This window comes from Neoarius graeffei, chromosome 5, assembly GCF_027579695.1.
Source record: "Neoarius graeffei isolate fNeoGra1 chromosome 5, fNeoGra1.pri, whole genome shotgun sequence".
Classification (NCBI taxonomy): domain Eukaryota; kingdom Metazoa; phylum Chordata; class Actinopteri; order Siluriformes; family Ariidae; genus Neoarius; species Neoarius graeffei.
Window position 1 is genome coordinate 11,458,489 of NC_083573.1, and position 13,501 is coordinate 11,471,989.

The window sequence follows — 13,501 nt, forward strand, 5'->3', positions numbered from 1 at the left end:
AAGTAAGAAGCACCATCTGAAGAATGAAATTCTCTCGACATCCAGGAAACAAGGAGGCTTTGAATTATTAAATTTCAATGATTTAAATAGCACTTTCAAAATAAAATGGATGAAGGAATTTCTCAAATCCCCAAAGTCAATTTTTTTTATTCCAAATAATATTTTTAAGAAATTAGGTGGTCTACATTTTTTACTCACCTGTAACTTCATCTCATCTCATCTCATCTCATCTCATCTCATCTCATCTCATTATCTCTAGCCGCTTTATCCTTCTACAGGGTCGCAGGCAAGCTGGAGCCTATCCCAGCTGACTACGGGCGAAAGGCGGGGTACACCCTGGACAAGTCGCCAGGTCATCGCAGGGCTGACACATAGACACAGACAACCATTCACACTCACATTCACACCTACGGTCAATTTAGGCCGAATCCCATTTCACCCCTTGGACCAACCCCTTGGCCCTTCCCCTCCATTTTGCGCGTTCACGTGAAGGGGTAGGGGTATCCCAATCCCAGTTAACGTGGAGGGGTAGGGGAAGGGGTAGGGCTTCTGTACCCCTCCAAACGGAGATTTTCCTGGAGCTGACTCCGAACAAAGGGGTTTGAGTGATTTCCCACAATGCCATGCAGATTTCAGCGAGATTTCATGCGGATTTCAGAAAGATGGCGGTTCCCGCGGCGAAAGATTGTCATAAATGTATTTTCTCCATTATTTACGTGTTTTAAGTTGTTATCCAGAGGAAACATGCCGCTTGATTCGCTTTTGAGCTGAGAATGAGCAGCGATTTCTGAAATCCAAGCTGCTGCTAAAAAGCTTTGGGAGTGAGTATTGTTTTCGGTTGCTTGACTGCGTACGTTTTGTTCTGTTATTCTCGCTTTTATTGTTTACATGAGTGTTCTGACACCTCATTCTGTCGGATGTGGTGCACGAAGCGCCAAAGATATCCCATTCAGTGGTGTTAGTTAACAAATCACACCCTGCCAGCAGAGATTTCTGGTTCTGGCTCTGACTGTAGCGGCTGGTCGCAGCCAATGACGCATTTGGTCGCGTTTTGCTAACGTAAACGCTGACCGAGGTACGTGATGACGTATGCGATCGTTGAAGGGCTATCCCAATACGTAAGGGTTGAATTTCAAGCCCTATCCCTTGTAGCTCAGTTTCAAGGGGAAGGGCCAAGGGGAAGGGGGAGGGGAAGGGGTAGAAATTAGAATTGGGATTGGGCCTTAGAGTCACCAGTTAACCTAACCTGCATGTCTTTGGACTGTGGGGGAAACCGGAGCACCCGGAGGAAACCCACGCGGACACGGGGAGAACATGCAAACTCCACACAGAAAGGCCCTCGCCGGCCCCGGGGCTCGAACCCAGGACCTTCTTGCTGTGAGGCGACAGTGCTAACCACTACACCACCGTGCCGCCCCTGTAACTTCAATGTTACCAAATTACCTTTGAAATTATCAAAATTTTACCAACAGGCACTCTTAGCATGGAAATTGTGCTATTCCCACAACTTTTCCCCTCACAAAGCCTTAATATGGAATAATGAAGATATTACTGTCAGGAAAAAATCCATATTTAAACAGAAGTGGATTGATAAGAACATTATTATCATATGTGACCTTTTTGATTGTCATGGTATAATGCTTAGTTATGAACGTTTTCTTCGTCTTAAATCCTTCCCCGTTACAAGTAAAGAATTTAATTACGTAACTAAAGCAATCTTTAATGGCCTTTCTCTCCTGATGAGAAGCCATTATCAGTATCAAGAAACACTTTAAATAAAACCCTTTCTAATGATAAATGGACTTGATGTAATGGATTCAAAGTGCAACAACAAACATATACGTAATACTTTTTATGAAAAGAGGAAAATAACTCCACGAGGGAAAGCATTTTGGGATAACATCTTTATGGACACTGACTGGAAGAAGGCCTGGACATTGCCTTATAAGTTTTGTCTCATCTCATCTCATTATCTGTAGCCGCTTTATCCTTCTACAGGGTCGCAGGCAAGCTGGAGCCTATCCCAGCTGACTACGGGCGAAAGGCGGGGTACACCCTGGACAAGTCGCCAGGTCATCACAGGGCTGACACATAGACACAGACAACCATTCACACTCGCATTCACACCTACGGTCAATTTAGAGTCACCAGTTAACCTAACCTGCATGTCTTTGGACTGTGGGGGAAACCGGAGCACCCGGAGGAAACCCACGCGGACACGGGGAGAACATGCAAACTCCACACAGGCCCTCGCCGGCCCCGGGGCTCGAACCCAGGACCTTCTTGCTGTGAGGCGACAGCGCTAACCACTACACCACCGTGCCGCCCCCCAACAAACAAATTTATATTTTTCTAAATTTTTAAACATTGAAAACAAATGCAGTTTTTGCAATATGGAACCAGAAACCTTAACTCATTTATTCTACCATTGTGCCCAATCTATCAATTTCTGGTCTCAACTTGAACAATCTATAGTGTGTTATATAGTGTGTAAAATCAAGATAAACATCTTAATTGACTGTAGAAGTGTGATAATGTATTTTGCCCATGGAGAAAATGACATCACCTTTATTACAAACCTATTCATTTTGTATGGCAAATTTCACATACACAAATGCAAATACTCCAAAACTCCACCCAACTTTAAAAGTTTCTTGCATGAGTTTAAAGAGTACATGAAATCCCTTACACTAATTGACACTAAACAAAGCACCACATCCACAGATATATATGAGAGGTTTTTCAAAGATTAATGAATTTGCTTTCTGTTTTCTTTTTTTGTTTGTTGTTGTTGTTTTGTTTATTGTTTTTCCCCTTTCCTGTAATTTTATTTATTCATTTATTTATTATCCTCCCTATTTCTTTAAGTTTACTGGCATTACTAATAACATCCTTAGTGTACTGTGATTTATTTATTATTATTATTATTATTTTGATGATACATGTATATTGGAGCACTTGTCTGCTGTTCTATGTACATCTGTTTGTATGTACAACCTTTTTCAATAAAGTTATTAAAAAAAATTATACGAAAAATGAAGAAAAATGTCCTGACAAACTATAACGTTATATAAATAAAGTATGTTTGTTTACATGTTGGGCGGCATGGTGGTGTAGTGGTTAGCGCTGTCGCCTCACAGCAAGAAGGTCCGGGTTCGAGCCCCGTGGCTGGCGAGGGCCTTTCTGCACGGAGTTTGCATGTTCTCCCCGTGTCTGCGTGGGTTTCCTCCGGGTGCTCCGGTTTCCCCCACAGTCCAAAGACATGCAGGTTAGGTTAACTGGTGACTCTAAATTGACTGTAGGTGTGAATGTGAGTGTGAATGGTTGTCTGTGTCTATGGTGGGGTTTACATTAGACCGTATCAACAGATCATCAGATTAACGTTTTTAAAACAATTAGTGTGCACACAGCAACGCCAATACACGGATACGCTCGGCTCCGCAGGCATCCTGCGCTCCAAATCACTCCACCCTGAACAGCGAGTGCCCTCTGGAGGGTGCGCACTCCGGCCCTGCGCAGCTCACAGAACGCGCGAGTGGAGTGCATGAGCAGTGATTTGGGACTGAGCTGCTGTGTTTGTGATCTCAGTGCATGTCGGGCATACGCGTCACTTACCACTTGCAAGTGGAAGGATGGCAAGCCTAAAGACAATCATAACTACACAATGGGCAGTATTTGCATCAGTATTTGCAGTATTTTCATACTTTTATACTCTTTAATGAAAGGTGATACAAGGCAGAAGTCCGCGCCGTTTTTCAGCAGTCGCGTCACATGACCAACGCCAGCGAATCAGGAAGGTGAATGTCACAGTGACGTTGTCCAATGACGACACCAGCTAGAGCTTAGCACAGCGTATCTGCGTATTCTCAATGTTTACACAGCACTGGACCAGACATGATCTGGATTGAATACGTGGACCCTGGTGAATTCCCGTTTCCCGGCGTTTCCAGGCGTTTTCATGTAAACGGACAGTGCATCCGCGAAGAAAATGAGACAGATACGGTCTAATGTAAACTTGGCCTATGTGTCAGCCCTGTGATGACCTGGCGACTTGTCCAGGGTGTACCCCGCCTTTCGCCCGTAGTCAGCTGGGATAGGCTCCAGCTTGCCTGCGACCCTGTAGTACAGGATAAAGTGGCTAGAGATAATGAGATGAGATGAGATGTTTTCATGTTTGCATCAGTGGGTGAGGATGTAATCTTTCACACACACACTGCATTGTGTGCATCATGCAAACATCACTTGGAAGAGACTGTATACTCTACTCTTCCCAAATAAATGCAGACAGACTCAAAAATCATTTAACATTTTGTACAATGATCATGAAAGCCAAGGCTGGCATCAGAAAGTGAATTAAATGCATATGCTTACCTTCAGAAGAGTTGCAGGCTTGCTCTCAAACATATTAGTGCCAAGTGCCAACTGTCTTTCTTATGCTAACTGTATGAGCGGGCTTTTCTTAATGTAATGTCAACAAATCAAGCTAATTCTCCAAATGTGGCCTGATGCAAATATGTCCAACAGCATGTGTTTTTTTTCTGTTTTTATTTCATTAAATTGAGCAAAAAGGTTTTCATGTTTAATATGATGGATATAAATGAATTAAGAAAAACCTAATTATGATGCCAAAGGCTTGACCTGTAGGTATTAATAATAATAATAATAATAATAATAATAATACTTTCGTTTTATATAGCGCCTTTCAAAACACCCAAGGTCGCTTAACAAGGTATCTGTGTAGGTGTGTGTAGGTGCGTATGTACCGGTAGGTGTACTGTATGTGCTTGTGGAAACTAGCAGCCAAAGGCCTCCAAGAAAAGATGTGTTTTGAGATGTTGCTTAAACACTGCCAGTGAAGGGGCATGCTGAATGGTGTTGGGTAGTTTGTTCCACAGAAATGGAGCAGCTACATGAAATGCTCTGTCACTGGTGGCCTTAAGTCTGGAACGAGGAATGACCAGCTGGCCCTTGGATGAGGACCGCAGGGATCTTGAGGGAGTATAGGGGTGGAGGAGCTCAGAGAGGTAATGGGGGGCCAGGCCATGAAGGGACTTGAAAGTGAGGAGGAGGACTTTGTAGATGATGCGAGATTTGATGGGGAGCCAGTGAAGCTGTTTGAGAATGGGGGTGATGTGCTGCCAGGGCCTAGTACCTGTAAGGATCCTGGCAGCAGAGTTCTGGACATATTGCAGTCTGTCTATGGCCTTGTTGGGTAGACCAAGCAGAATAGCATTGCAATAGTCTAGACGGGAGGAGATAAAGGCATGAGTGAGAGTCTCTGTAACTGTGTTTGAAAGTAAGGGCCTGAGTCTGGAGATGTTTCGGAGATGAAAGAAAGCAGATTTAGTGACTTTTTTAATATGAGGTATTGGGGTGCCTCCCATGATGCCGGTCTTGAGTGCAGATGAAATTCTCTGTTTGGTTGCATTTTCCCCCAAATAACAGGAAATAGGAAATGTACATGGCATGAAAGCCATCAATCTTTAGACCATGGTATACTATGAAGCCTGTATACCACTGAAAACCTGCAGAACAGTGTTAAAAGAATCGGTTTCTGCTTAAAGATGGTGTTCCAGCACAATAAAAGTGTAAAACTCTTTCCTGCTCATTACCGTTCAACTCTTTAATGTTCAGCAGCTGATTAAGAAGATAAACTACCAATATGCTTTCTTCTTTCAGTGATTCATCACTGAAAAACATACATTTGCATTAACATTTTGAATTTTTTTTAGATTGTTTGCATTATATTATTTTTCGAAACAGATGATTGATCACTACTGTATAATGCACTGTATGTAAATATTATTTACATTATTTAGTGATGCAAGATAACAAAGGCATTTTATTTTCTTAAACAGCGGATGACTTCTCTGACGACTACAACCTAGATCCAGATGATTACAAGCCCCAGGTCTGCAACAACAGCAATGTAATGGACTTTAGCCGAGTCTTCCTCCCTACAGTCTACAGCATTGTCTTCATTGTGAGGTTCATTGGCAATGGCCTGGTGTTGTGTGTCCTGGTCAAGTATCACAAACCATTCAACATGTCAGATCTGTGCCTCTTCAACCTGGCCATTTCAGACCTCCTCTTCCTTATCTCATTGCCTTTCTGGGCCGACTACGCTGCCAACTCTAATTGGGCGTTCCCAGAGTTCATGTGCCAAGCAGTGACAGCACTCTACATGCTGGGCTTCTATGGAAGTATCTTCTTCATGATCCTCATGACGGTAGACCGCTATTCCGTCATCGTCCACACCTCTACCTCCCTCATCCCCAAGCACCGGTCTGTCAGAGCTAGCATAGTGCTTTGTTTGTGTGGACACTGAGCTTGGGAGTCTCTCTGCCAAATATCATTTTCTCAAAAGTGAATTTAACAAAATGCATGGTGGAATATTCAGAAAGAAAAGTGTGGAAGTCATTCCATTACATTGAGCTGAACATCCTTGTTTTTATTATTCCTCTCTCAGTGATGCTTTTCTGTTACTTGCATATCATCCCCATCTTAATGACCATGCAGTCTCAGAAGAAGCACAAAACTGTCAGGCTCATGGTGGTCTTGGTTACTGTTTTCTTCCTCTTCTGGATGCCCTACAACATCATCATCTTCCTGAAGCTCCTGCAAGAACTTGGCTATATGACCAGCCATCATGGCTATCAGGACCTGCACATGGCTATACAGTGGGTGGAATCCATAGTGTTCTGTCATTGCTGCCTCAACCCTATAATCTATGCCTTTGTGGGGCAGAAATTCAGGAATTTATTTTTAAAGATCCTGAAAGAGTGGTTTCCTCTTTGCTTTGGCCATTGCACAACAGTTGAAAGCAAGTCCTCAGAGAGGACGACCTCTAAGTACTCATGCGTCTCACTGATTTTCAGCACAAAAACAAAATTGAAAGTGTAACTGTTATCGCTTGTTATCCCCAAAGCCTATTTCAGTTTGTAAAAAGACCATAATACTTTGGCGATTTTCCCATTTTTTCAAAGTAGGTTGATGATTATTTGTTGTTTTATATTGTTTATACTTGCTTTCTGTAATTAGGTTATTTTAACCTAATTGTGCACATATTGCCTGCAACAAGTAACAAGCCCATTTGAAGAATAATCGAAGAATGTCACCAATTATATGAGCATTAAATCTTAATTTATAAATAAATGTTAAACAAACATTTATTGACAGAAAACTTCAGCATATCAATCATTAGACACATTCATCTATAATGATGAATAATATTAATTTCATCTATAATGATGAATAATATTAATAGCCTGAGATTATGTACATTTTCCTCCAAACAAGTCTATGTATAAATTGTTACAGAAAATGAATTAACCCCTTTTGACCAATTAGATTAATTCAGTAGCACTCTGGTATGAATCATGACAAAGGATAATTCCTGGTTTGTTTGGTTTTTTTTTTTTTTGGTGGGTGCTTTATTCTTTTGACTGTTATCATTTTGTGCTGAAAAAGGTCAAGTGAATAAATAAACCCAAGGTGTTCAAAAATTGTATTGCACAAGACATGATTAAAAATGGCGACTTTATTTACGTGTCATCTTTCTTTTAAACTGTCCTGATTTTAAGCAAATAAGACTTGATGAAAAGAAAAAAAAGAGCTGCTGATATTTTTCTATGTTCAGACAGCAATCTGGACACTTATTGTTGTAAACTTTTGTCTTGGTCAATTCGGTCAATACAAGATGTTAAGAAAAAAGTTGATTGACACGGATGATTTATGCATAGTCTGACAATTGGTCCTCAAGAAAAATACTGTATATAGACAGTATTTTAAACGGTAGGTTACTAGCTCCTCTTTAAAATATGGAAGTGCTATACTTTTTTGCTGTTCAGTTCTGTAGTTACGATTGTACCCCTTTGGAATGGTTAAAATTTACTTTTCACTGTCATGATATCATATGTAGTATGATCATAGCATACAACTGATGTAGGAGAGTGGCTGTGATAATTGTGATAAATTGTCTTCTAATCCCATAGTAGCATGGTGTTTTCTGCAAGGATGACAATATTTTTACTGAATATCTTGGACAATGGGGTGGCATGGTGGTGTAGTGGTTAGCACTGTTGCCTCACAGCAAGAAGGTCCTGGGTTCGAGCCAGGTTCGACAAGGGCCTTTCTGTGTGGAGTTTGCACGCTCTCGCCTTGTCCGCATCGGTTTCCTCTGGGTGCTCCGGTTTCCCCCACAGTCCAAAGGCATGCAGGTTAGGCTAATTGGTGGCTCTAAATTAACCATAGGTGTGAGTGTGAATGGTTGTTTGTCTCTATGTGTCAGCCCTGTGATGATCTGGCGACTTGTCCAGGATGTACCCCACCTCTCGCCGCCCATAGTCAGCTGGGATGGGCTCCAGCTTGCCTGTGACCCTGTTGGACAGGATAAGCGGCTAAAGATAATGAATGGATGGATGGATTTTGGAAATGTTATGCACCTTCTCTAAATTATATTGCACCTCTTAATTTGGACTCTGACATTTTTTTGTGCCTATATGGGGTGTGATCAAATAGTTCTGAGACTTGCAGCAGGAGCAATAAATAACTTCAACATCAGGACCTGTCAACATCAGAACCCGTGTTACACACATTTTTGTGACAATGTTCACATTTTCGATTTTACTATAGACCTCAAACAGAGACCAGAGAGCAAACATCAAATTGTGTGTCAAACTCAGAAAATTGGCACCAGAGGTCCTTGAAATGCTTCATGAGCACAAGCCTCAAAAATATCCAAAAAATTGAGTGTATTGTGCATCAGGATTGCTGGATCACCCTGACATCTCATCAGAATACTTTTCGGGTCGAGGAACCATCAGGGCTGCACCGGCGGAGGATGAGGGGCATGTCAGGATGACCTGCAAAGCAGCCATTAACTGCGACATTCTGGGGTTATGTTCCTTTATCATTTGCTGATGTTCTTCTAACAGTTGCCCCTGAGCATTGAGAGCAGTTTACTTCACTTCCTCTGCTGCATTCATTGCTGGCAAAGTATCCTGTCAGGGTGCAGGCACTTACGGATGCAAGCACAGGGGAGAGCGGGTGCATCGCAAACTCATAACCAAACCCAATACAGCAACCTGAAGACGTAATCTGGCATGGGCAAGGGTCAGTCGATTCACAAACAGAATGGCAAAGGGCAGGCCATTTGAATGGCAACAGAATGGCAAATGAAGTCAGAAATAAACAACGTCGAAAGCATGAGAAGTCAGGCAGACTGTCAGAAGGCTCAGTATGATCAGGCATGGGGACACAGAACGATACTTTGCGGTGAGCGTTTGTGAATGCTGGGCTTATATAGGGAAGTAATTCTAGGGAAATGGGAAACAGGTGTACTTCCTAGAATTCTGGAGAATAAGGGTGCTGTGGTGCTTGGGAATTGTAGTGTGGAGTGGCCATGTTTGGAGGCTACTCCGAACTCAGGTTTTCAGTGCTATTACTGACTGTCAGATATATACAAACAGGGTTTTGCTGACAGGTAAATTTCAACAGTTTGTTGAAACACGTTTTCTGAAATAAGCAGCCCAAAATAATCTGACTTGAGTTGTATTATTTCAGAGTTTGTGGGTTGGTAGGCACTCCAGATATAAAATTGTTGTAAACAAGCATGGAAAAATTAAGTTTTTCATAATACTTTCAAGCATCTGTCTCAATTTAAAAATCTTTAAATCTTTATATTGAAGGACTTCAAAGTATCTTTAAATAATCCACTTTCAGCATCAACTTTTCATATCAATAGTTTTATTTACAAAAAGCTCATCATGTTTTGCACCTTGTTCCTATTATATGTTCAGGTTTATTATAAAGCCCTTTAAAAACAACAGTTGACCGAAGTGCTGAACAGTCCAACTAAGTAGAGTCATACATATGGCCTAAAAGCAAATCAAGGACACAAAAAGGGATACACACTACACAGAACAACACAACACAACACAACACCACTCATACAGCGTCAAAAGCCAGGGAGAAAAAAATGTGTTTTCAGGAGGGATTTGAAAATAGGCACTGAAGGGGCAAACCTTACATGTAAGGGGAGTTCATTCCACAGTTTAGGACCAATGACTGCAAAGGCACGATCCCCTCTACTCTTTAATCTTGAGGGAGGGATGGTTAACAGTAGTTGATCAGAAGACCTCAGTAATCTCGTGGATGTGTGCAGATGTAAGAGATCTGCTATGTAGGGTGGAGCCAGTCCTTTCAGAGATTTAAAAACAAATAACAGAATTTAAAAATTTATCCTAAAGCACACAGGGAGCCAATGAAGAGACTTAAGAACAGGAGTGATGTGCTCTCGCTTGCATGTTCTGGTCAGGAACTGTGCCGCAGCGTTTTGAACTAGTTGAAGCCTTGACAAAGAGGAGCAGCTAAGACCAGCGTAAAGTGCATTGCAATAAATCAAGGTGAGATGTAATAAAAGCATGTATGGCAGTCTCTAGATTACCAGGTGATAAAAAAGGTTTGACCCTTGATAAGAGTCTTAAATGGAAAAAAAAAAACTAGATTTGATTACATTATTTATTTGTTTCTCCAGTTTGAAATCTGAGTCAAAAATCACACCTAGATTTCTTAAAGTCTTTAACAAAAGGACTCAGAGGGCCCAGGTCCAAACTATTTTTACAGGCCTTACTAGGTTTGCAGAGTAAAACCTCGGTTTTATTTTCATTTCGATTTAAAAAATTGAAAGACATCCAAGCTTTAATGTCCTCAAGACAGTCTAAGAGCTTTATAACTGACTGGGAGTCTGTGAGCTTCAGTGGCATGTAGATCTGGGTATCGTCTGCATAGCAGTGGAAGGAGATGTTATATTTTCTTAGAATGGAACCCAATGGCAAAAGGGAAAGGGAAAACAGGATAGGGCCAAGAATTGACCCCTGGGGGACCCCATAGGGGAGGGGTGCTGAGGAGGAGGTGTATTCTCCAATGCTGACAGAAAAAACTTCTGTCAGCAAGATAAGACTTGAACCACTCAAGAGCCGTTCCCTTGATGCCAACCCACTGTTCTAGGCAGTGTATAAGGATGTTATGATCTACTGTGTCAAATGCCGCTGTAAGGTCAAGAAGAACCAGGATCACACAGTCACCACTATCAGTGATTTGAAGCATGTCATTAAAAACTTTAAGGAGTGCCGACTCGGTACTATGACTAGCTTTAAAACCAGATTGAAATGGCTCTAGGAGATTATTTGTGTCTAACTAAGACTGAAGCTGTTTAAATACAATTTTCTCCAACAATTTAGACAAAAATGGGAGCTTGGATATAGGCCTATGATTAGAGTAGACTGAAGTGTCCAGGTTAAGCATCTTAATTAAAGGCTGGACAATAGCATGCTTAAAATGCCTGGGCACAATGCCTGATGTAAGACTGCTGTTTATGACGGCTAAAATACTGGCTCCAATGGCATCAATAGTGTCTTGAATGAGACGAGGAGGGATGGTGTCTGTAAGCCCAGTTAAAGGTTTCAGCTGCCCAATGGTTTCCAAGAGGAGAGACAGGGACACAGGCTCAAAGTTGCTCAACACTGTGGGGCACATAACAGAGATGGATGGATCATCCAAGGGGGAGATATAAGAGCTCTAATGCTTGAAATTGTATCCACAAAAAACAGTAAAAAATTTTCACAGCTAGAGGGAGTAGCATCACTCCAGGTAGACTGGGGTGCATTTAGGGCAGTATCAATGGTGTTAAATAATGTGTGTGTGGATTGTTGCAGTTCTGTTGGACAACATTAGAAAATATTTAGTTTTTTTCATTTTTAACATTTTTTGATATTTGACCCAGCAGTCTTTTAAGATATCAACAGAAATTTGCAGTTTATCTTTCTTCCACTTGCATTCAGCACTTCTGTATTCACGCCTACGTATATGCTCGAGTGACATCATTCAACCATGGCTCAGTTTTATTCTTTGGCCGCATTTTTTTGTCGTATGATTCATATATGTGACACAACGGAAGAAAGACTGACACAACGGAAAAAAAATTATTGCTTGACAGGTTCACCTCAAAGGACAATGTTGGCAGGTATTATTATCTTTATTCTTGTTTGGCGTGTACCTGCTCCAACATGGAGTACATTAGAGTTCGGAGGAACTTACTAATCTGAAATACCATCTAGATTTCACACCCAGTACACTTGAAGTATGTTATATACAGAATAACAGACAGCACTTGTAACGTTTAAGATATCAACAGAAATTTGCAGTTTATCTTTCTTCCACTTGCATTCAGCACTTCTGCATTCACGCCTACGTATATGCTCGAGTGACATCGTTCAACCATGGCTCTGTTTTATTCTTTGGCCGCATTTTTTTGTCATATGATTCACATATGTGACACAACGGAAAAAAGACTGACACAACGGAAAAAATTATTGCTTGACAGGTTCACCTCAAAGGACAATGTTGACAGGTATTATTATATTTATTCTTGTCTGGCGTGTACCTGCTCCAACATGGAGTACATTCTAGTTCGGAGGAACTTACTAATCTGAAATACCATCTAGATTTCACACCCAGTACACTTGAAGTATGTTATAGACAGAATAACAGACAGCACTTGTACTGGGTTGTTCTCTCACAAAAACCCAAAACTGATTTAAGCATTGGATGTTCTCCAAACCTGCCACGGTGAAGGCTTTTAGAATCATGAGTCTGGATTCAAATCTTGCCAGGAAAAAAAAAAATCAATGACACTGCTTATTTTGGAGTAATATTGCACAAATCACTTTGCTCACATAAAACTAATAGTCCTATAGGTGGGGCCGCACAGTGGTGCAGTGGGTAGCACTCTTGCCTCACAACAAGAATTTTTTGGGTTCGAACCTCATGGCTCAAGAGGGGCCTTTCTGCATGGAGTTGGTATGTTCTCCCTGTATCGCTGTGGGTTTCCTCCAGGTGCTCCGGTTTCCCCACAGTCCAAAGACATGCAGTTAGGCTAAATGGCTACTCTAAACTGTCCATTTATCAAGCTTGGAGAGGGATGGACTCTGCCAAGTTTAAATGCCCAAGAGACACCGATGATGGACTGTTAAATGTCATCAGTGGGGCCCGTACAGTCTTTATTGGCTATGGGAAGAGGAAGAAGATAGTCTATGAAAGGAGGAACATGTGCAAAGGAAATGAATTAGTTGATCCAACTAAAATGTCAAAACAATAAGTCTCAGTGTTCAGCTGCGATAAAGACTTATTTGTAAAAGCTGGGATCAGATTGTGCTATTTCAATGTTCTTTTTAGATTATTACTTGTCACACTGTCACAATGCTTTGATTTCTTTATTTGCATGTCTAACTATTTGTTTTGTGTTTTATGGAACAAGCTTTGACAGTGGGCGGGAATGCAGGTCCAGTCACATGGTCTTTTCATATTACCGAAATAATTGTCATGAAGGATGGGTTGTGATGCAGTGGTTAGCACTGTTGTCTCACAGCAAGAAAGTTCTGGGTTCAAAACTCCTGGCTGACTGGGGCCTTAATGTGTGGAGTTTACATGTTTTCCCCAT

At 41.4% G+C, this 13,501-nt stretch overlaps 1 protein-coding gene and 1 pseudogene across 5 annotated transcripts in view; both read left to right on the forward strand.

The window, feature by feature from the left end:
• The first annotated feature begins 5,027 nt into the window (after nt 1-5,027).
• On the forward strand, nt 5,028-6,903 carry LOC132885834 (C-C chemokine receptor type 5-like; annotated as a pseudogene).
• Nucleotides 6,904-11,875: 4,972 nt separating this feature from the next.
• Nucleotides 11,876-13,501, forward strand: part of LOC132885878 (uncharacterized) — a 38,607-nt gene continuing 36,981 nt past the window's right edge. For 4 of the 5 annotated variants that reach the window (XM_060920402.1, XM_060920400.1, XM_060920401.1 and 1 more), the window contains exon 1: nt 11,876-12,025. In XM_060920402.1, the coding sequence (XP_060776385.1) occupies nt 11,893-12,025 (133 nt within the window). In that variant the 5' untranslated portion in view covers nt 11,876-11,892. Of the gene's footprint in view, nt 12,026-12,337; nt 12,413-13,501 lie in introns of those variants that run through there. The other variant, XM_060920404.1, reaches the window with a different exon arrangement.